The sequence below is a fragment of the Mirounga angustirostris genome, unplaced genomic scaffold (assembly GCF_029215605.1).
Source record: "Mirounga angustirostris isolate CCGP_5_RB_7025 unplaced genomic scaffold, mMirAng1.0.hap1 SCAF_11, whole genome shotgun sequence".
NCBI lineage: Eukaryota > Metazoa > Chordata > Mammalia > Carnivora > Phocidae > Mirounga > Mirounga angustirostris.
Genome location: NW_026991719.1, coordinates 17,764,811 through 17,789,476, shown reverse-complemented (window position 1 = coordinate 17,789,476; position 24,666 = coordinate 17,764,811). Strand labels below are relative to the sequence as shown.

The following is a 24,666-nucleotide window of genomic DNA, read 5'->3' as shown; positions in this document are numbered from 1 at the left end:
CATCACAGCATAAACATAAGTGATTGACCGTATTTTGGAAGGGCGTGCATGTGGCCAGGTTGTGGGGTTAGAAATCCTAGCACATGCCAGTGGTAGAGGTGGGTGGAGGGACAGATCTTTAACCTCTCAAGACTAATGCACAGTCTTAAGTGGATGGGCTTCTTAAGTGGCAAGATGTATTACAACCCCTGGACACTTGTCATAGAATGAACTACCAAGGAAGAGCCTATTGGCAAGGATCCAACTCCGCATTGCCATGTTTGGCCCTTTTGTGTCTACCTAGTGAGTCTTTGACATACCTTGACATTGGTAGTGGAATTTATTTTGCCTCCCAGACCTGTGGGCATCCTTGAGCCTTTGAACCTTCTTTACTGGAGTTTGAATCCTTAATCCATACAGGTGTGGAATCACGGGAAAACTACTTTATCTCTCTGCTTCTCTTTCTACATCTGTAAAATGGGGATGATAACAGTGCTCACGTCCTAGAGCTACACATACAAGTTACTTAAAACAGCACAGTAAGCCCTCATTAAGGGTCAACTATTATCATAGTAATTATCATTCAGGAATGTTCTTTGTTAACGTGATGAGAAATAATACCATTTAATCACTGCTTTTGAAGCTCCCAAGGTGCTAAACATAAAATTTCCTTTTTAGGGCCCCTGGGTGGCTCAGTTGGTTAAGCGACTGCCTTCGGCTCAGGTCATGATCCTGGAGTCCCAGGATCGAGTCCCACGTCGGGTTCCCTGATCAGCAGGGAGTGTGCTTTTCTTTTCTTTTCTTTTTTTTTTTTTTTTATTTATTTGAGACAGAGAGAATGAGAGACAGAGAGCATGAGAGGGAGGAGGGTCAGAGGGAGAAGCAGACTCCCTGCCGAGCAGGGAGCCCGATGCGAGACTCGATCCCGGGACTCCAGGATCATGACCTGAGCCGAAGGCAGTCGCTTAACCAACTGAGCCACCCAGGCGCCCCAGGAGTGTGCTTTTCTCTCTGACCCTCCCCCCTCTCATGCTCTCTATCTCATTCTCTCTCTCAAATAAATAAATAAAATCTTTTAAAAAAAATTTCCTTTTTATTTTGCAAGACACAAAAACATAGTCTTCTCTCAGTCTGTCTTTGTTTCTCTTCCTTTTAAAGCTGAAAGTGTGTTGATTTTTCTTCCTTAGTGCTTTCTGGCTTCCCTCAAATCTACGCTGAAAATTCACCAGTATTTTATCTACTAATTCTGACCTTGATATATTTTTAGGTCTGTAATATTTAAAAAGCTGCTATGGACTCTTCTCAGTAAGTGTTGTTTTACTGCATTTAAAAAATTCCATCCACTCTACCAACAAAGGCAATAGAGTGCTTCCTTATGGATGTGGTTTTGCCTCTTTCAATATATTTTATGCCTAACTTAATGCACCTTCAAATGAAATATTATTTCTCGTGGCTAAATAGGATCTGTACTATCTGATATTTTTCTATCATCTCTTCATTAACCTAAAGTAGGGTCTATTAAATAAAATTTGAAAATGGTTACACTGTAGAAATGGTTTATAGTAGTAACATTATCTAGGGTACAGTCATGTCTAGAACAAATAGAAACCCCAAATGATGAGGGGTGCCCTCATTGTGTAAATACCACTTAAAGATGTTAAATGTTCTATTCAACATGTTCTAGTTGCTTCTCCTTTTTATTTTATTTTTTTAAAAGATTTTATTCATTTATGTGACAGAGAGAGACACAGAGAGAGAGGGAACACAAGCAGGGGGAGTGGGAGAGGGAGAAGCAGGCCTCCCGTGGAGCAGGGAGCCCGATGTGGGGCTCGATCCCAGGACCCCAGGATCATGACCTGAGCCGAAGGCAGATGCTTAACGAATGAGCCACCCAGGCACCCCTTCTTCTCCTTTTTATTAGGATCTTATTTCCAATGCAGTTCAACTGTCATTTCCTGGGTCTTCGTGACAGGCACTGTGCAAAGTGCAGGCCATGCAAAGATGAATTGATACCTGATCCCTCTGTTTGAGGAGCTTGTTGTCTCCAGGCCTTACTAGCTGTGTGACTTTGGGCAAGTTGTTTATCTTCTTTGTGCCTTGGTTTTCTCATCTATCGAGTGGGGGATTTAATAACAGTACTGGTCTCATAGGGTTGCTGTGAGAGTTAAATGAATTAATACATGTGAATGCTTAGGCCAGTGCCTGGCTGGTTATAATTGCTTAATAAATATTAGCTGTTATCATCAGTCATCAGTCATCATCATCATCATCATCATCATCACCATATCACCATCTACACCATCATCTAGTTCAACAGTTCCCAAGGTGTGTCTCTTGGAATACTAGTTTTATGGGATGTCATTTGTTAATTAAAGGGTTCCATGATAAAGTGTTTGGGAAACACTAAATTCAGTGAAGTTGAATAGGATTTTTACTGCAGGATTTCTCAGAGTCCATAACTTCCTAATGGCTTTGTATATTTTTAAGAAAGTGGTTGATGTAGGCAGAGTTTTCAAAACATACAGGAACTTTCAAATGAGTATTTGGCAGCATAGTATTTTGCAGTGAAACTTCTAGAAAATAATGACTTCGATCTGTATTTTGTCTGGATTGAGCAAACTTAAGCCACTGTCAGCTATACTTAAAACAGTTAGGCATTTAGATAGTTGAACTACTGCGCCTATGTGCATCAGACAACATGGAGCCAAATGGTTACAAATCTCTGCCTGGCACTCACTCACTCTGGGACCTTCATTCACCCTTAGTTTACCCTTCTGTAAAACGGGGACAATCATACTACTTGAAAGGATTGTTATAATGAATAAACTAATGAATGGCAAGTGCCTGGTTTATAGCACACAGTTCCTTAAGAGATGACTCTTCTAACTGCCCAAGTAAAGCTTAAAATGGCCTTGGTTTCTCTTCAACTGGTTCCATCCCCTCCATGCCCCAGATTAACAGGGAGGCCAGAACTGCCCTGAGAGGGCTTGGACAGCTGTCTTTCATACCCACATGGAAAAGGTGGCCTTTGAATTGTAAGGGAATTCTATCTAAGTCGATGTTTCTTTTCAGTTGTACTAATGAAATCACATTTATGCCCGGGACATAAAAATATCCTGAAGGAATCAATTGATCCTTCCTTTGCCTGGACAGGGCCTTTGTCTCCCAAAGCAGCTATAAGGCTGTATACCAGATGTCGGCAAATCTTTTCTATAAAGGGCAAGATTGTGAATATTTTAGGATTTGCACATCATTGGGTCTCTGTTCTAACTACCCAACTCTGCCATTAGAGCACAAAAGCAGACATAGGCAATGCATAAATGAATGAGGGTGGCTGTGTGCCAATGCCACTTTATTTATAAAAACAGGTGGCAGGTTGGATTTGGTCCATGGGCCATAGTTTACTGGCCCTCATTCTGTACTCTCCAGGCTGCTTGTTACACCCCACTGTTGATGGGGATGGAGTTACAACCAAGGTAACATCAGCACACTCAGCATAGTGGGGCTGATCCTTCAGATGAAAACATTTGACATGACAGGTGGGGAAAGCTAGAGCTGCTGGGAAATCCAGTCCCTTCGGTGATCTGCTCGCTCGGCAGGTCTTTCTAACGAGACCAAGTGACATTGGTCGCTGGCAGCACCTGCCCGTCCTTCCCCTTCCTCCCGAACACACCCCCTTTGGAAACTACCATGGGCCTCCCTAGGGCCTCAGCCCACCCAGAGCCAGTGTTCTCTGGGTCATCACTGGCTTTTCTCTCTGCCGTTGACCAAAGTGAGCTGAGTATTATTTGTCCTCTCTCATGAGATCCGTGAGCTTCATGGTTGAATGGAAAAGAGTCCTGTGCCCTAGTCTTAGCCCTGCTCTGTGACTTCAACCCCCTGGTCTCCATGATCTGCAAAGGAAGGTGTTGCATTATATGGCCTCCAAGCCTCTGCGTAGCTTCTAATAATCTTTGAACTTCCTGAGAATAACTTCTAAGGTTTATTATTAGGATTATAATAATAGTCACAATTTCTTCAGGGTTTACTATGTACTTGGCACAGTGCAATGAGATCTCCATGAATTATAATGAAAGGTTTAGAGAAGTGAAACAACTCACCCAGGATCACATAGCTTGTGAGAGTCAGGACCCGAGATCAAGTTGTCTGATCCCAAAGCCCATGTGTGGAACCACTCTACAACATTCTCTAGTCTCATTACTTACCATCCCCACCCTGGCATGGAGAGTGAGGATGGAGGAGTGGGTGGGACCATCTAACTAGGGTAATCATAAATACGAAGCCGGGTCCTGCCTTTTAAAGAGCTCAAGTGACATTCAGAAAGAGTGTCAGCATTTTAGGGAAGAAGCTAATAGCCCACCCTGATTAAAGTCATCTTAAGGGCGCCTGGGTGGCTCAGTTGTTAAGTGTCTGCCTTCGGCTCAGGTCATGATCTCAGGGTCCTGGGTTCGAGCCCCACATCGGGCTCCCTGCTCAGCAGGAAGCCTGCTTCTCCCTCTCCCACTCCCCCTGCTTGTGTTCCCTCTCTTGCTGTGTCTCTCTCTGTCAAATTAATAAATAAAATCTTAAAAAAAAATAAAGTCATCTTAAATGTAAGTTGGCTGAGAGTGAAAAGTACAAAGTAAAGAGACTTGGTGACAAGCATGGTCTCAAAATACAAACAGCCATGGCCACTGAATTACTACCTCTCTGCTTAATTCACTTAACCAAGCTGATTGTGAAAGTAAACCTAACTCTTATTATACATTTTAAAGGAATGATTACATGAACCTTGCATCGTTAGTTTGTGGCCTCTTACGGGAACTTGTCCGTTGCCACCCAATCCATGTGCAGAACAGAATATCGTGAAGCAAGCTTTAATATTTCTTTCCCTTCCCCACCCATTATCATTGCTCTTCCACTTCCCATTGCCCAGGGCATAAAGGCTCCATGGAAGAAGAAAACAGCCTGACCAAAGTCTTTACAGACAGGTGTCAGAGACTATAAGTGCTTCCTGACTGGGGTTTCTAGTTTAAAAAGGATTCCAGGTCCATGACGATCCTTGGTATGAAGGAATAAACTATCACTACCCATGTCTGGCCAGTAACCAAATACATTGGTCAAAGCTAAAAATAACATTATGATACATACCTTCCTTTAACATATAATTTAAATTTAAAAATTAAAAATGAACTTTCATTTGCCACTTGTTTTAATGTAGAGTCAAAGCCTTTTCTTTGATCATGGATCTACAGCTTCTTTCTTATATAAACCACTACAATACATTGTTTATCATTTCTAACCCTGGTTTCTTTAACATGTAGCCAGAAGTTGAATGTTGGCAGACTGACTCTAGAGTGGGTTCAGTGCTACCTCCAGCTGATAATCTTTGCTACTCTGACCAGGGCTCCATATTAGTAACATGAAGCAAGTAGTCTATATGTTGGCCAAAAGATGTCATTTCTTGAGGCTGACCTTTACAAGTACCTCAGATATATGACTTGCCCTCAATCATTTGTACACATTATGTTAATAGCCATAATGCATTCTTGAAATCTGCTTTTCCCTGGATGACAACACTACAGTTGAATCATTCAGGAAATTACTGAAAAAAAAGTGATGAGAACAGAGAGAGAGAGAGAGAGAGGAGAAAACCTTTCAGTGTGGAACACCATGGGTGATGGACAGTGGCTGAGTGGGAATTTCTCAAGGTTGTGTCGAGAGGGTAAGTTTTGTATGTTCTGAATCCTTTCCAGATTTCAAGAATCCCTAAAGACAAAGAAGTTACATTCTAGTGATATAGAACTGTATTTTAAAATAGGTTGGACTGTATTTTAGTTGGTAGGTTCATCTGTCTCTCTTAATTTAGGCTACTAAATCAAATAAGAATCTCATTTTCTTCTTTTTTTTTTTTTAGATTTTATTTATTCATTTGAGACACAGAGATACAGAGAGAGAGAGAGAGAGAGAAAGCATGAGCAGGGAGAGAGGCAGAGGGAGAGGGAGAAGCAGGCTCCCCGCTGAGGCAGGAGCCCAATGCGGGGCTTGATCCCAGGACCCTGGGATCATGACCTGAGCCGAAGGCAGATGCTTAATCATCTGAGCCACCCAGGTGCCCCAAGAATTTCATTTTCTAATCAGCTATTTCAGCTCTTTCTGAAAGTCTTCTATGAAGATGCTAGAAATCTCAAAATGTCATCTCCTGCTCCATTCAGAGAAGGTCTAGGGCACTAAGAATAGGAAAGTGCAGAAAGAAATACTGCAAAATGCAACCCTGTAGGGTTTCCTCTGCCTGTGGCCTGGGAGGATGGCATGGTCGGGGTGGCTATAGATTCTGGCTGGAGCGGCTGGAGACCTTTGAAAACTAAAGATAGAATCAGTGTGTGTGGGGGTTATCTGAAACAAATATGCAATGGGAGGAAACTCCAAAAGCCTCAACACTGAAAGGAGAGACAGAGTGGGCACCAACAGGGAGGACAGGGAGGGAGAGATAAGAGAACACTGGCTATGGAAAGCGAAGTGGATAGGGATTGAAGGGAGTCAGTGGCGGGCAGCTATCAGAATCCAACCCACTGGGGAGAGATGTCACTCCATTGGAAGTCACACAGGAGTGGCTGGGGAGGGAATATTGTTTCCAGAATCCTCGGGCTCAAAGCCTGGAGCCAAGCAGGAGAACAATACAAATAATTAAGGGAGTAGTGGAATTAACTTACAGGGAATTCTTTCTACTTTTCTTCACCTGGTGAGATCAAGTGTAGTATTCATTTCACATCAGATAGGTCCATTATCAGGGAACTGTATCCTGTTCTGGCAAAAGATGATCTAGTAGATTTTTTTCCATTCCTAACTTCGAGGATGTACAAATTAGGTATAGCTTGGGAAAGCGATGCGCTGGGGTTGCTGCGTCCAGGCATATTTAAAAATATCTAAGATGAATAAAACTCAAGGAGGGAAAAGAAATGCAAGGGAATGTGTTATAAAAGGAAAAAAACAAAAGCCTGCCTCGTTTGCATTTATACAGAGTCTATAAAGAGAAGGAAGAAGTCCAACCTTGTACAATAAACAAATCTAGAAAAAGTCTAATCACATCAATGATAGGGAGTCACCTCAACACAGAGAAAGTTGAACATCAATGACCTGGACTGACTCCATTTTCTTTCATAAAAATGTACCTTATATTTGAAATCCATTTTGAATAGCGAATACCATACCCAATTTGCAGATGGAAAAATTAATCATTGAGATATTTTATTTGAATTCGAACAGAGTGAATCAGTGAAAAACAACAGTATGACTCAATTCTCTGGCCGTGGAATAAAAAAGAGAGCTAAGGTCTATGTTTTTCTATCAAATTCAAGTTATAAGGAATTTTTCTTATGGCTATAATTTAGTCTATAATTTGTCACTCAAATATCGCCACCCTACAATTATATTAATGAAACATCTCTAATCATTTACAAATCACTCTTCTGCCACTCCCTTCAGGTGTACATTAATGACTGGATATTTGACGCGTTCTTGGGCTGCTTTGGATCCTGTCAATATTTGCTGTCAAAAACCCATTTAGGTCCCTGGTTTCTTGAGTGATGCCTTAAAGATGAAAAAGCATCAAGTCACTGAGTTAATGGCTCATTTTTCAATGTGGCTTTTCTTTGACACCTATTTTGGAATTATCCATTTTGTGTGCCCCTTTTCCAAGGCCACTCTCAAAGTGTAAGCTGTAATTTTTGTGCAGTTTAGAACATTTTAGAGTGGTTAGAGCTCACTTTGGTCAAGTAAGAAGAGCTCTTTGGAGGGGCCTTGATAGAGTCAAAAGGTCTGTCCCTAAGGTCAGGCAGCTCTGATTTGGAATCTTGGCTTTTCCTCGAACTCTTTGTGTGACATCTAACTTCTCTGAGGCTCAGTTTTTTCCTCAGCAGTTTGTTGTGAGGCTGTAGGACCTAGGCTGAATCGGGGCTTGGGGGTGGCTAAAGGAGTGTGTGGTGGGTGGCTGGGGAGTAGTTACTACCCCCAACCTCGCATGGGGTTAAGATGAAAGCCAGTCTCAAACCCAACTCTGCCACATGTACAGACGTTTATTAAACGCACATTCATTAGTAAGCCAGCACAAAACCGTCCATGCAGTCTGTCGGTGAGCTCCAGGAAGCCTCGGCTCTTGTGCCTTTAAGTGCTCCAAGTGACTGTCCCCTCACGTAACAGGCTCACATGAGGCAGGTGGAGATTCTGTGCCCCTCGGTGGCAGCACCCAGCTGGAAATCCTCATTATCAGTGGCTGGAGACAGGCCCATTTAGGGATCACTCCTCGAGCTCGGTCTCTGAAGATGCAATGTGTAGGCTCTCAGATTCTGACACTCTGTTCAGCAGGGGGGAGGGATTGTCTCCAAACCATTTTAACCAATCTACATACCCTAACCTCCTCTAATTTCTTTAACAAGAGCCATTTCTAATGCTCATGCTATTATTCCCCCTATTGACATTTCTTCAGACATCAAAACCTCAGGTGTTAGTGGACAGATGGCTAACAGAAGGACTTGGAGTAGCAACCGTGGGAATGTGGTCTTAGTGATATTTTACCACCTCATCACCACCCTACGAGGATAAACTCCCACTTAGAGCAGTAGAATTCTCTAGAGCTGCAGTTTAAACCAACATGAACATATAAAATATCACACGGTCTATGCTGGTTAAAAGTAAATTACAGACAACCTAACAATGGGAAGAACGAACATTTTATTTTATTTTATTTTCAAAGATTTTATTTATTTATTTGACAGAGAGAGACACAGCGAGAGCGGGAACACAAGCAGGGGAAGTGGGGGAGGGAGAAGCAGGCTTCCCGCGGAGCAGGGAGCCTGATGCGGGGCTCGATCCCAGGACCCCGGGATCATGACCTGAGCCGAGGCAGACGATTAACGACTGAGCCACCCAGGCGCCAAAGAACGAACATTTTATTAATTTTTTTTATTTTTTAAAGATTTTATTTATTTATTTGACAGAGAGAGACACAGTGAGAGCAGGATCACAAGCAGGGGGAGAGGGAGAGGGAGAAACAGGCTTCCCGCGGAGGAGGGAGCCCGATGCGGGGCTTGATCCCAGGACCCTGGGATCATGACCTGAGCCGAAGGCAGACACTTAACGACTGAGCCACCCAGGCGCCCCAAGAACGAACATTTTAAATACATGTCAATACTCATCCACTTAAGGATGATCTCTTTCAATGGTTGTCAGATTGGGCACCCCCCTCCTCACTGGAAGGAACCGCTCATGGCCCACGGTTTGGGGGAAGCAGATGTTGTTCTGCACTCCCTACCACCTTAGCCAGAGCAGCTCTACCTCTATCTCCACCTAGTTTGCATTTTAGATGTTCTCACAATACTTTACTTAAAGGAAGCGTTCAGTAGCTGAAAGGGTTGAAAACCACTGACAAAGCCTAATATTCATATTACAAGCGGGAAAGATGAGACCCAGAAGAGCTGTCATTTTTTCAAGTACTAGCCTGGGCTCTTTGCCCTAGCAGAAGGCACCCGTTTAACCGTGGAGAGGCAACACGCATTGCTAAAATTAAACTCAGCAAGAAAAGGTGGTGTTCCCATAGCATGTGCTTTACCGAATACATTATCCTGGATGACCTTATGTATTCCTTTACTGAAAACTATAACCCACTACAGAGCATGCACACTTCATCAAATAGGTTAGTTTAGTAGGCAAGTCTTTCAGAAACTGTATATTAACTTCAACTCACCATTAGGAAGATGCCCTCTGTAGATGCTTAATAAATGGGTCAGGGTAGTGATGATCCAATTAAACTTTTAACCAGTTAACCTTCTCCCCAAAGTCCCTATATCTACTTTCCCCCTTTTTCAATCAAACTGTAGCAATGGAGATAGTTATTGCTTCAATATAGATAATTGTCTGCGGGTTTTATTTACATGGCTTTGATCTTATTTCAGGACCCTAATGATATTTCATCCAGTCTAAGACACTGCCAATTGTAAAATACCATTATGTTATGTCCTGCTAAAAAATAAAACACATGTGCCAATTAAAAATTTAAGAAACCACTGGTTGTAAGACACATTTTGATTTCAGAGATATTAAAAGAGGTGCATCTTGGAATTCATAAAGTATGCTACCATATTTGCCACCATATAAGACATATTTTCCCCCTTGCCTTCTGCCCCTCCCTCCTCCCACTCTAGGCCACCTGATATTTCTATTAAGCAGAGGAATAGCATAGAAGGCTCAGCCTTAGACTTTCCAACATACTTCCGTCTAAAATTGTGCTGCACATATATTTTGGCATATATAGTACACACTGATGAAAAAAACTCTTGGTTTGTTGGCCCTAGGAATGGTGATGTACCTCTTTTGATACCCTCCATGAACACTTTGGATCTGTTTCCTTTCTGTGGGATCAGCATTATTCTAGTAGGAAAGGGAATTGGAAAGACTCTAGGAGGAAAACATCACTTCCTGCTCTTGGGAGAACACAGATCTGCCATGTTGCCTGAACATGGACCCTGGATATTTCCTGTGTCTTGAGTTAAACATTCCCCTGGCAACAGAGCTCATATCAGGCAGTTCCAAACGGACCTTACTACAGTTCCTAATAATTTTGTTTGATGTGGCACCAAAATTGTCCAAACTGTATCATAAGGTAGTAAAATATTTTGTCCCTTTTGCTCAGGCATCATTTTCATGCATAACAGCAAAGTGCAATTTCAATTTTTCAAGTCCACATATCCAATTACTCATAAGGCAACACTTTATCTTAAGCGGAAAAATTGTGCTCTACCTTAAAAAAAGTTTTTGTTTTTGTTTTTAGAGAGAGCGAGCACAATTGGGGGGGAGAGGCAGAGGGAGAGAGAGAATCTTAAGCAGGCTCCATGACCGGCACAGAGCCCAATGCACGGCTTGATCTCACGACCCTGAGATCATGACCTGAGCCGAAATCAAGAGTCGGATGCTTAACCAACTGAGCCACCCAGGCACCCCTTAAAAAAAAGTTGTTTTATTTATTTATTTATTTTATTTTATTTTATTTTATTTAAAGATTTTATTTATTTATTTGAGAGAGAGAGAATGAGAGACAGAGAGCACAAGTGAGAAGAAGGTCAGAGGGAGAAGCAGACTCCCCGCCGAGCAGGGAGCCCGATGCAGGACTCGATCCCGGGACTCCAGGATCATGACCTGAGCCGAAATCAAGAGTCGGATGCTTAACCAACTGAGCCACCCAGGCACCCCTTAAAAAAAAGTTGTTTTTTTTAAAGAATTCATGCTGTTTAAAAAAGATTTTTATTTACTTATTTGTCAGAGAGAGAGAGGGAGTGAGAGAGCACAAGCGGGCGTCCCACATGTTATCTTAATTAAAGACAAGAATCTATGAAGTGTGACACCAATGAACTTGACTTTCCAGCACTCTCCTTATGCACTGACCCACACAGTGGTGTGCTGGGGAGAAGGTAGAGGAGTGTCGTTTATGGAGAGACCTCAGGAAGTGCTGGCACAGTCATAGGACATTAAGGAAAGGAGGAGGTGGTTTAGGAGGTGTGAACGCAGCCCTCCTAGGGTGAGTCTGAAGTAAGCTGAAAGAGGGCTAAGGTGTGGGATGGCTTCTGTGCTTGCTGTCTCCTCCCTTCCTGTCATTATGTGTTCCTTCCTCATCTGAGAGAGAGGAAAATATTAAGCACCGCAGGAGGGCAGCATCCAGAACAAACTGTCTTGAAATTCTTCTATCCAACAGGGAATTGTGAAATCACTGCACAGACCTAAGGATGAGTTCCAGAAATTTGTAATAAATGTCAAATTTTCCTTTGCATATTTTTGTCCTGTCATTATGGCAATTTTCTTGAGGTTAAAAGCTTTTCAGATGCGTTTTTCCTCATAATGAATTCCGTCTCCCAGTGTCACTGCAAGTTCCTACCCTTTTCGAGCTCAATCTTCCCTGCTTTTTTCTTTTAGGCAAATATCAACATCCCAATGGGAGCCTTTCGGCCAGGAGCTGGGCAACCCCCCAGAAGAAAAGAGTGTACTCTGGAAGCGGAGGAGGTGAGGAAAACTTAGCTGGCAGAGCTCAGCCCTGTCCTTCCCCTCCAGACTCCTGACTAGAGCGGGGACAAAGGCAAGGCGAGGGTCGGCTCCCCAGGACAAGGGAGGCAGGAATGGATGTGGGGCAAGGAGTCACCACATAGTGTCTACATTTCTTTGACTGTCTTGCTCACTTAGCCATGAAACACACTGCTCTTCACTTCCCTTCAGCTCTTTAAGTGCTGCCACAGTTACTTGAAGATGCTGAGTTTAACATGCAGTTTGTTGACTGAGTGAGAGTGTGTGTGTGTGTGTTGGGGGCGAATAGCCTGTCAAATGCTCTCGGTCTGGCCAGAGTCACTAGCTCGGTAAGGTTTCCCTCAGAGCTTATACTGAACCGAGCAGGATGTCTTTGGTACAACTTCTGATGAGTGACAAACCCCAGTGGGAGCTCAGGTAATAAGCATGTTAAATTACTCGTGGATTCAAACAAAAAGCCCCAATCTCTGGGTATTTCCTTTGAAAAGAGGACTTTGCAAAGGAGCCGATCAATTTCTGTCTTCTTTTCCTCCCTCTAATCCTTTACCTCTTCCAAATTCATATGCTCGCTTGGCTGAAATGGAGGCTAAAATGAGTAAGTGCATTAAATAGAGAAGGGTGCCCCCCACCCCCAAATGTCTGGATTCCTTCACCAACTGTGACTTTTCTGATGAAACCTGGAAGGTCCGGTTCTGGAAAAAAAAAATTTCAAGTTTTGGAACATGTCATTCACACAAGACAAGGAAAATGGAATTAAACAAGGCCACAGGGCATAGCCAATTGTATTTCATCTTTTTAAAAAGGCACTCTTTTCTTGTAACTTTTGTAGGTGACCTTTTTGATATTTGCCCCCAAAGAACACCTATCACCATTTCAAAGTTTCCTAATAAAACTTCGGTTGTCCCTCATCTAACCTCTTCTTCCCTGTAAATAATTACTGACATGGTCCTAAGTTAGTAATTCCAGCCTCTTATCAATAGGAAGATAATTTTTCAAAGAAGGAGATGAAGTATTTGAGTGACACCACCAAGTTCTGGAATTTCTGCCACTAAGTCACCTTTGATGAATAAAAATTTTGAATGCACAAGTTGAAAAGACCCAGCACTACCCTGCGTTTCTGGTATATAATCTCAAACTGTGACGCTACATACTTGGCTATCCAGTTCACTCCTGATCATGAGCCCTCCCTTTGGGACTTTGGTCAAGCATTTCTGAGTCTACGTCCGCCAAATATGATCCACTCTTTTCTTCAGAGGGTTGCTGAGAGGAGTCAGCGATATGTAACGGACATGGCATAGCCTAGCAAGCGTTCAGTAAATGATTGTTCATCAATTGATCTAATTATCCAATTTTCATGAAGGACTCCGAGGCCTATTACTTGGCGTGTTGTAAGAAGAAGGCATGGGGAGGTTGAAGAGAGGACAGGGAAATTCTTCCCACACCTCCATTTATCTGTAATTATTAACTAAGCCGTGTGTGTCACTACCATGGCAGTCGGTCAAAAGGTAGCTTGACCCAGTTTTCTCACTAAACTGACGGATGTTAACAGTTGTTTTGGAGGCTTGCATCTCATCTTCCCTCTGTGGTACAGATGACCCTCAGTTCTTCTCTGTACAACTGGTACTTTCCTCCTCGTAAGTGTCCCAGTTAGGGGGTTGGGAAATCACGTTGCTCTCACTCTTGTCTGACAGTTCCAGCACATTCTAAAATAGACAAGAACTGATATACCCTGTTTGTGAACACCTACTTTATGATAAGTCACATGTACAACTGGCTAATCAATATTCTTCACAGGATGGAGGGAGCGAGGTAGCCACAGAGACCCAGAGACCCCAGGAGTGTTTCTTGAACTGAGCTATACCTTTTGCATGAGGCTCATGGGCTGGGAGGGTGGAGCTGAGGGTGGTATTCCATTACTGTCTGAGCAGAAATGAGCTCTCGGGACTCGTGGGGTCTTAGGTATGGGTAGGATCTAATGACTCAAGGTCTAGGTTGGACCTTGGAGTAAGTTTCTCTTGGAAACAACATTGCAAGGGGAGCAGTTAGGCAGCCTGGCTTGGCTACAAGGTGCGTTAAGTAGGATTTTGTGGGTTTGCCACCTTTTGTTCCATAGTTTGGAGGGGAAAATGGAATCTGAAATAAAAATAAATTCTACAGCCACACTTTAAAAAAATTGTCTAGTTTGCAAACCTGGAATTGCTTACATACCTAGTTTTGGTATTTGTTGCCTAGCCTTGCGTGAAGATAATCACAGTATAAAATGGAGATCATAACATACCATCCCTGAACATAACAGGCCACCTCAATCACAGCCAGTAACTCCCCCATCTCAATCCTGACACTATCTCATACTTGAAGAGGATGTACTCCAGCAGGAAGCCAGGATCAGCCTGTGGCCGTCTGACCAGGCCTGTGAGCACTGGCTGGGTCTCCAGCCCACCTATTGTCTCAGTAAGCCCTTTGTTCTGCTCACAGAGCTGGAGCCCACCGTCCGTCTGCTCAGCCCAGCCAGAGTTTGGCATGTGCCCGACACAGAGGCCTTACAGCCAAATCCTTACAAGCAGGGCCCACCTTTTGGATGAGACAAGGCAGCTGCTTGCTTGAAGTGACTTGAAGGGTATTGACAAGCCTCCACTCTGCCTCCCAAATCTCTCTTTTGACCGTAATTCCATCGTTATGAAGCCAGAAAATAGCATGTTAGGACTTTCTGTTAATTATTTCCCTCTCCATCTTGTCCCTTCACAAGATGCAGACACACTATTTAATTCCGGTCCCACTCTTTCCTAGCTGTGAGGCCAGGGGCAAGTCTCTTACTCCTTCCCTCCCTGCCTTGGGTCTCAGTTTCCTCAGCTATAAAACGGGGATAATAGTAGCAGGTTTATAGGGCTGGCGTGAGGATTACATGAGTTAGCACGTGTAACTTGGAACAGCAGACTGTATCACCCCACAGAGGTGTGGTTAGGGGAAAACTCAACAGGGCGCCGAGTAGTAAAGGGGGACATGAAGGTAAGATAGCAGGAAAACAGTTCACCATTTTGCCAAATTTTACAAATACTCTGTCACCCCCCACGGGGACGCTTCCCTTGACAACAGCCATTCCCGAAACAGGTAAAGGTGCTGGGGCTGATAAGCCCTTTCTCCAGCTCTCTTTATTTCAACCAAAGAATGTCTTCCATGTCCCTTCTCAATTCAAATATCTATGTACAGAAGAAAAAAAAGTACTCTGTATTAGCCAGATGGGGCCATCTGGAGCCCTGCTTACTCATGCCTTTATTTCTAATAATTCTTATAATAAATTTTAGAAGAAATGGAATCCGATTCCCATTTTTTTAAAAGACGAGAGAAGATTCGTTTAAGAAATGCCCCACCATTGGGCGCCTGGGTGGCTCAGTTGGTTAAGCGACTGCCTTCAGCTCAGGTCATGATCCCGGAGTCCTGGGATCGAGTCCCACGTCGGGCTCCCGGCTCAGCGGGGAGCCTGCTTCTCCCTCTGACCCTATCCCCTCTCATGCTGTTTCTCTCTCTCTCTCAAATAAATAAATAAAATCTTTAAAAAAAAAAAAAAAAAAAAAAAAAAGAAATGCCCCACCATTAACCCCTTCCTGAGTCAATGTCATGTCTACTGATCGAAAATATCCACTTATAATTTCCATTATATGTGACTGTGCCAAATCAACTGCTAAAAGTCTTACCTTATTAAAAAAACACAGTATATTGAGGTTTTAATAACTTGAAAGGGCCTAATATTAAATATTATCATCCTCTATCCGTGTATGTTCACATAATAAGTCTTTGCACATAGACGCGTAACTACACACATTGGCTCTACACATTAAATGTGCCAAAATAGCACATTTTGATATTACAAACACAGTGAATGTGACGTACCCAGGAACTTAACAGAAGGAATTAGAAACATTTTTCTTCTTCATGCTTCTTTATTAAGATCTACCCACCTAACAACCATGAGAACATTCATAAGTGAGGAAACATTTTTCATTTCACCACTACACATATTAAAACAAACCCAATTTATAGCCTTGTTTTAAACCTCTTTCCAAAAGCCTAGGAAAGAACATTTTCGAATACCTGGTCCTCCAAGTGGATGTTTAATCGTTTTAATGATTGCTTCTAAATCTGCATTTATAAATGATGAGTGTGTGTGCATGATAAAAGGAAGCCGATCCTATGGCTCTGTATGTACGTTGGCCTGAGGAAACAATATTTTCCAGATATTTACAACAGGTACAGTCTACATTGAATTACTTTATCATTTTGTGTGGGAGACACGTTAGCTCTTTCATCAGTGCTGCGCCAAGATTCAAAGAAAATGACTATAGGAAAAACCATTAGCTCTTAGTAGAAGAACAGCACCTCAGTATTTTATATTTCGCCTCACCCCTCAAACAGGCAATTCTATAAAGAACATGCCTACCAAATAATTGGTTAGAGGGTGGGAATCTTGAACAGTTTCTTCCCTTCTCCTTTAGGTTCTAGACAGTTTGAGAACTAGACATAGGAGCCAGATGGGGGCAAAGCCCAGCATTAGCTTTAATACCCAAGTTACAAGGCTGCTGGTTAGGCCGGCAACAAGTATGGGCCTTAGGGCTTGAACCAGAGGCAAATGTGTGTTTTCCTTTCTTTTCTCTTTTTTTTTTTTTTTTTAAAGATTTTATTTATTTATTTGGCAGAGAGATAGAGAGAGAACACAAGTAGGCAGAGCTGCAGGCAGAAGGAGAAGGAGAAGCAGGCTCTCTGCTGAGCAGGGAGCTGGATGCGGGGCTCAATCCCAGGACCCCGGGATCATGACCTGAGCCGAAGGCAGACACTTAACCGACTGAGCCACCCAGGCGCCCAAACGTGTGTTTTCTTCCTCCTTTTCCCCGGAGCTGTACTGGTTCACTCAGTTGTTGGCTGAGCAGATGAAGCCCTGGCAGTCCCACACTGCGATTGTTAGTTTGGGTCCTCCAAGAAGCCGACACAACGACAGGCTTAGACGTGCAAAATATTTATTGGCGAAACCACTTTTAAGGAAAAATGGGAGGGTGGTTAGACCTGTGATGTGGGTGAAGAAGAGTGTGACAGAGGGCCGGGGCAAAACCTCTTAGGCCTCGCTGCAGTTCTAAGGAAAATTCTCGAGCCCAAGTTCCTCCCCAGGAGTCTCTTGTCTCCCAGGCACGGGCCGGCCTTAGGATCCTGTGACAGTCATTGGGCAGGAGCAGCCGTGGGAAGTGTGACCTCAGCGTGCTGATGGGCGGGTTGCAGAGCAAAGCAGCTGGGGTCATTTAATTACCTTCCCAGGAGAAAACTGATCAGGGAGGCGTGCTCTTGTGGCTGCCATAGTGACCAAATGTTCCTCCAACACCTTCCTTTGGGGCTGCAGAGTATCCCACCTCTAGCAGAGGAGGAAAGAGTTAATAGGCAGTTTTCTTCTGTAGTAATGGCTTGGGTATTCTAAGCTCCACACACAGCAACTGATCTCTGTTATTGTTACTGTCTATAGTCACTGTTAATGGGTCTGGTTGGCGTATGTACACAGAGACGTGTATTTGTCATTATGGTACATTCTTGGGATCAATCAGCTGAACAGCATTGGACAAGTGCGCACGTCTGAACCAGGCATCGGAGGAGCCGCAAAGAAAGTATAGGATGTGGTCCTGCCCTAAAGCTGCAACAGCATAAAAACATTAGATAATAGGAAGTTGAAAATCGTTCCCAGGGGCGCCTAGGTGGCTCAGTCGTTGAGCGTCTGCCTTCGGCTCAGGTCATGATCCCAGGGTCCTGGGATCGAGCCCCGCATCGGGCTCCCTGCTCAGCAGGAAGCCTGCTTCTCCCTCCCCCACTCCCCCTGCTTGTGTTCCCTCTCTCGCTGTCTCTCTCTCTCTATCAAATAAATAAATAAAATCCTGAAAAAAAAAAAAAAAAGAAAGAAAGAAAATAGTTCCCAAAGCTGGGAGGGAGAACTGGGCCTCCTCTGTGGCTCCATCTCACGCCACCCACGTTCGAGAAGTTTTTGCGTATGTCAATATCCGTTTGTTTATGCTTCCCGGAGATGTTGGAACAAAGTCTGGCAGCTACTGTGCACCCCAAACAAAAGAATTTTAGGCTTCTGGACTAAGTCACTGTTAGAGCCAACTGTGCACTAACATTCTACAAATCTCTGCTGTTCAGGCATATTAGGATTAAGAGGCCAAATTAAATTCGCTCTCGTAAGGTGCTTCTCTTGGAAACACAAATCCTAACTAGTCTAATTTTTGTTAGTTATCAGACGTTGACTACTCTTGTGTTTTCTAAGTCACGTGAAGATGACTTGTTTTCTTCTTCCAACTTTATTCCGTATTTGTCTACAAACTTCAGATCTTCTGGAAGCTCTGGAAGTGTCTCAGTAGCACAGGAAGAAGTGACGCAGCTAGAACCACACTTTGACAGAGACCAAATGCCTTCTTCAGTGAGCTGATCCCTTTTTTCTTTTCTTTCCCTTCAGGGTGTTCCTCCCACCTCGGATGAGGAGAAGAAGCCAATGCCAGGAGCGAAGAAACCTCTGGGACCTGCGGTCAACCTTTCAGAGATCCAGAATATTAAAAGTGAACTGAAGTATGTCCCCAAAGCTGAGCAGTAGTTGGAAGAAGGGAGGTGAGTGAAAAATTATTTCCTTCCACTTAAAAAAACCGCTATAAAATGGATTAAGGAAGCCTTCCATAGAAGGAGTCTGGAATTCCGGAAGCATTCATTAAGTACCAGGGCCTTCACTTTAGACCAGTTTTTCTGGTGCAAAGGTTTTCTGGTAAAGCCGAGCTTTGGGGCCTGTCATATTTCAGAACCAGCCAGAGAGCCATCAATGATGTTTGCCTGCCAACCCCTTTCTGCTCACCTTCTTAGTTGGGGGAGGACAGGGTTGAGAGAAGGAAGATGCTTGGGAGGCGGCCCTGAGGAGCTTTTCATCTTGGGGTCCAGGGAGAGGGCCTCTGTCGTTCCATGCCTCAGTTTCCTCACCCAGATGCCACAAAGAGTGATGAGCTAGTCCTGAGGAGAGGCTCATCGGAGCAAGGTGCTGAGGAAGTCTCGAAGTGTAAAGGGGGTAGAGACCAGGTCAGTCCTTGAGACGAGTAACCCGGGTGTGTGCAAAGCAGACCATGCGGACACAGTGATGACTGAGAATGTGCATGAGGGAAGGGCAGGCTCAAAACTGTACCTGCCACCCTCCCAAGGAGGCAGTGCAGGCAGGACCTGTGACCTTATTTTCATTGTTATTGGATCTGTTCAATGATGACCCTCTGGTGAGGGCTCGGCCCTGACCTCCATCTGCAGACCTGACGTGTGCGAATTCTGCCAGCAGGGGGCATGTGGAATTGGCCTGTCCTTTCTTTCCAACTCTCCTGTGGGACCCTGAGAGCAAATCTATTTTATCCAACATTACTGAATCCCACCATGCACAGTTGATTCCATTTCTTAAGCAGAAGTTTAAATTTAGAAGAGAGGAATCTATATTGGTAACATAAAACAGGTATTTACCTGGCTGACTGCCCATTCATTCATTTGTTCATCAACGTGCTCATTTCTTCAACCGATATTTACTGAGCGTCCGCTATGTGCTGAGCACTAGAAACATTTGTTAATCATATACCATATGCCAGATACTGTGTGAAGAGCCTCGTATCCACTGTTTCTGTTAAGCCTTATGATACCCACTTATTGCTCCCATTCTTGAGAGGACTCTTACAGGAACACTGGTTTTCCCCATCTGTCGTGCATCCTCAAGAGGGCGTGTGACTTCAAAGTTAGTGCTGTCACTCAGCTTCCTACTCCGCTTCATCCCTTCCTCCTACCGCACCTTACGCACCTTACGGAGGGATTACACTCTTCCTATAGGTGTCAGGGTGAAATCCTCTGACTATGTAGGTTGAGGCAAGCACAGCACTGGAGCCCTGCCACGCCTTCTCCTGTAGACATAACGAAGAACAGAATGTTCTCTGAGATAATCCCAAGTGTAGTGGCGATGTTCCTTGTGTCATGCTTATGCTGGCTTACCAAGACATTTGCAAGTTAGTTCTGAGGAAAAGATTTCTTTATAGCACAGAGAAAGAGGAGCTGTTTTGAATTAAAATAACACAACAGTATCTGGTGTTTGCAGCATAGTTACATAAAATAACAAAGGAGTCAGGATAAAATACCGTGGAGTCTCTGACTCTAGAATGAATCCCAGGAACCTGGATAGGGACAAAGTGACGCCAGCAGGAACTGACCTGAAGTGTGGCTAGACACACTTGTTATTATTAAGTTTTTTTTTTTACATATTTATTTATTTGACAGAGAGAGAGAAAGAGAGAGAGATCACAAGCAGGCAGGCAGGCAGGCAGGCAGAGGGAGAGGGAGAAGCAGGCTTCCCGCTGAGAGGGAGCCCGATGCGGGGCTCAATCCCAGGACCCTGGGATCATGACCTGAGCTGAAGGCAGAAGCTTAACCGACTGAGACACCCAGGCGCCCCCATACTTGTTATTGTTTATGACAGAATGAAACAAGTTGATGAGGAGTATCATGACACTCAGTCCTGCTTATATAGCCCAGCTGAGATGAAATACTCCAATAGGCTTGGGACAAAGCCGCAGAACTTTCTTGTGAGAAAGCCCAGGGAAGAAATTAATGTTTTGTGATATTTATTACCATCACACAAACAAGGCCAGTTAGACTTTAATGTAATGAAACTTTAATGTAAACTTTAAAGGATTTTGCTTTTATGAAATCTGTGTCGACCTAAATTTAACCCCAGTTACAGTTTCAGAAGAACTTGGTTCTGAAGATTCAAAGGAATGCTGATTTAAAATGAGCTCAGAGAAAGGGAAACCCTCCTACACTGTTGGTGGGAATGCAAGCTGGTGCAGCCACTCTGGAAAACAGTATGGAGGTTCCTCAAAAAGTTGAAAATAGAGCTACCATACGATCCCGCAATTGCACTACTGGGTATTTACCCCAAAGATACAAATGTAGGGATCCAAAGGGGTACGTGCACTCCCAATATTTATAGCAGCAATGTCCACAATAGCCAAACTATGGAAAGAGCCAAGATGTCCATCAACAGATGAATGGCTAAAGAAGATGTGGTATATATATACAATGGAATATTATGCAACCATCAAAAAATTGAAATCTTGCCATTTGCAACGACATGGATGGAACTAGAGGGTATTATACCAAGCTAAATATGTCAATCAGAGAAAGACATGTATCATATGATCTCACTGATATGAGAAATTCTTAATCTCAGGAAACAAACTGAGGGTTGCTGGAGGGGTGGGGGCTGGGAGGGATGGGGTGGCTGGGTGATAGACATTGAGGAGGGCATGTGCTATGGTGAGCGCTGTGAATTGTGTTAAGACCGATGAATCACAGACCTGTACCTCTGAAACAAATAATACATTATATGTTAAAAAAAAAAAAGATAGTAAGAAGGGAAAAATGAAGGGGGGGAAATTGGAGGGGGAGACGAACCATGAGAGACTATGGACTCCAGGAAACAAACTGAGGGTTCTAGAGGGGAGGGGGGTGGGGGGATGGGTTAGCCTGGTGATGGGTATTAAGGAGGGCACGTATTGCATGGAGCACTGGGTGTTATACGCAAACAATGAATCATGGAACACTACATCAAAAACTAATGATGTAATGTATGGTGATTAACATAACATAATAAAATAAAATAAAATAAATCACTGTTTATCTGTAAAAAAAAAATAAATAAAATGAGCTCAGAGAGGATCTTGTAGTGTTCTCTGGCAGTGATTACAGGAACAGGGAACGATATCAGCTCGATAAAATATCAAAAAGTTACCAGAATATCCAGGACAAGTTTTTGTTACTTCATTTTCTCAGGGAAGACTTTAATGATTCTTCTTTCCTGAACAAATTCTAATAAGGCAAAACCACTCAGAGAGGCCTGTTTTTCCTTATTCTTACAGGAATGTGAAAACCTACGTTGTCAGGGTAATTTTTTTTAATTTTTTTAAAAAAGATTTTATTTATTTATTTGACATAGAGAGAGAGAGAGAGCACAAGCAGGGGGAGTGGCAGGCAGGCAGAGGGAGAGGGAGAAGCAGGATCTCTGCTGAGCAGGGAGCCCGAAGCGGGGCTCAATCCCAGGACCCTGTGATCATGACCTGAGCTGAAGGCAGCTGCTTAATGACTGAGCCACCCAGGTGCCCCTTGTCAGGGTAATTGATCCAAATTCAAATGAGCACCGTCGTTGTTTTAAGCCAAGGAATGATCTTTATTTCTCATAGGAGAGGTATTAGTCTGGTTTGCTTTTGACCTATCAATTCTTCTCCTGCAATTATGTCAGATTTTGAGACTTCCATGGTCATGGTTTGTGGTCACAGAGGGAGAGCATTTTTTTAACATTGATCAATTCACTGGACTCATAAGCAGTAAATATCCTGGACCAGCCATCATTTAGCCCCTTACTGGTTGGATTGATTTCTTCCTTCTTGGGCCACCACTTTGTCACCTACCCTCACCATGTCCTGTTCAATGATTTGATCAAACAGATTGTTGTCTGAAGTTTGAGTAAGTCCATAGTATCAAACACTGTGAACACCACGCGACCCAAGGCTCAAAGTCCAGGTTATAACTACTACAATACGTTAACATATAAGATGGACCAGCATGTCCTTCCAACTGAGATCAGTGACTCCTTTTAAGTGGGATTTCAGATTCTTTCCATGCCCTGTGCCATGGCTAGAATTGTTCATGGAAATAGGTTTAAAACATTATGGGATAGGAACCAAAAAGGACAGTGACTAGCCAGTTAGGGATCAGGAATCATGGCTTTTGGCAAAGGACTTAGGGCCTGGACCCAACCGGGAACCAGAGCCAGGCTACACAAGGACAGCACGTACTGAGTCAAGACCAAGAGACACGGGAGTATCCCAAATGGGACCCCAATCCAGGCTGGTAAGGGCATTAAACAAGGCCAGATGAAGAGACAGAACCAGAAGCAATGTCTGAAAACTAAGAGCCCTCCAACACTCCTGCACCTGCTGTTTGCTGCTTGATCAGGAATCCCCCGTGTCTACAGTCAGAAGACACCATCGGCTTGTTTGCTTGTAGCTACAGCAGATTTCACCTCAGACTTCATAGACAGGGATCTGGAGAACCCAGAGGACTATTCAGGGCTGGTGTCCAGCACTGTGTGTCCATTTCTGCTCCCTCTCAATCCTCAGATCAGACCACAGGGGCCCTGTAAAGAACCTCTATGACTAGCTTCTGTACCACGGGCATTTTCTTCATTCTGTGCTAAGATATATAGATGTCACACTTGGTCTCCGCTCTCAGGATACTTCGATCTTGGTGGAAAGATAAAATACTTCAAAAGGCAATTCTAGAATTAGAGAGTGGGAGCACCTGGGTGGCTCAGTTGATTAACCATCTGCCTTCTGCTCAGGTCATCATTTCAGAGTCCTGGGATGGAGCTCCACGTCAGGCTCCTTGCTCAGTGGGGAGTCTACTTCTCCCTTTCTCTCTCTCAAGTAAATAAATAAAATCTTAAAAAAAAGAATTAGACAGCAGCTCAGCGATTCAAGATATCTAATGGCTGTTTATGACCCCCTAAGTAGGCAGTAAAGATAACCAATGTTATGATTTATGAGAGGGGAAACTCGTGATGATTTTGGTTCAGGGACAATTTGAAGGAGGTGGTGGGAATGGAATAGTTTAACAGAGGCTCAGAATTAGCTTCTGGACGTACTGAATGTCCAGAACATGATTAATAGACAAGCCTAGTGAGATCAAACTGTTCCTCTAGGGCAATATCCTTAAACTTCTGGAGCAGAACAAAACAAGATCCTACAACTGTCCCACACCATCATCTCTTCTCTTTTTTCCAGCAGTAAAAGAACTCAGTGATAACAAAGAATTGGAGAGGAACAAAATAAGTATCAAAGTGGTAGCCATGCAGCAGTTACAAACAAAATGATTAACAAAGGTAAATCCTAAGAATAAGTCTACAATTATGTTAATGAGCACAAAGAGCAGCAATCAAAAGTCCTGGGACCCATGAAGCCATAGAAAGAAACTCGTTCTGAGGTTGCAGGAATTCTCCCTCTCTGTGGTGGACATTGTGACCTGACCACATGTTGTGTGGCAGCCAGATTTCATGCTCACTTACTACACCAGGCTTTTAGAAAGATGTGAAATTTAGTGATTCTTAATAACTCAATAGCTTTTGGTCATGCATGTAAGTGAAAATCTATGGACTTAATCCCCATTTGTCGTTAAGAACTGAGGAAAGCATCAGAGAGGGAGACAAACCATAAGAGACTCTTATCTCTAGGAAACAAACTGAAGGTTGCTGGAAGGGAATGGGGTGGGGGATGAGGTAACTGGGTGATGGGCATGAAGGAGGGCACCTGATGTAATGAGCGCTGGGTATTAAAGAAGACTAACGAGGGCGCCTGGGTGGCTCAGTTGGCTAAGCAACTGCCTTCGGCTCAGGTCATGATCCTGGAGTCCCTGGATGGAGTCCCGCATTGGGCTCCCTGCTCAGCAGGGAGTCTGCTTCTCCCTCTGACACTCCCGACCCTCCCCCCTCTCATGTGCTCTCTCTCTCAGTCTCTCTCTCTCAAATAAATAAATAAAATCTTAAAAAAAAAAAGA

General features: G+C 43.6%; 1 protein-coding gene across 1 annotated transcript in view; it reads left to right on the top strand.

Annotated features, from left to right (window-relative positions):
* Positions 1-24,666, top strand: part of SMPX (small muscle protein X-linked) — a 57,350-nt gene that overhangs the window by 5,039 nt on the left and 27,645 nt on the right. Inside the window, exons 3-4 of the mRNA XM_045875877.3 lie at positions 11,920-12,006; positions 18,509-18,657. Of these exons, the coding sequence (XP_045731833.1) occupies positions 11,920-12,006; positions 18,509-18,643 (222 nt within the window). The 3' untranslated portion in view covers positions 18,644-18,657. The remainder of the gene's footprint in view (positions 1-11,919; positions 12,007-18,508; positions 18,658-24,666) is intronic.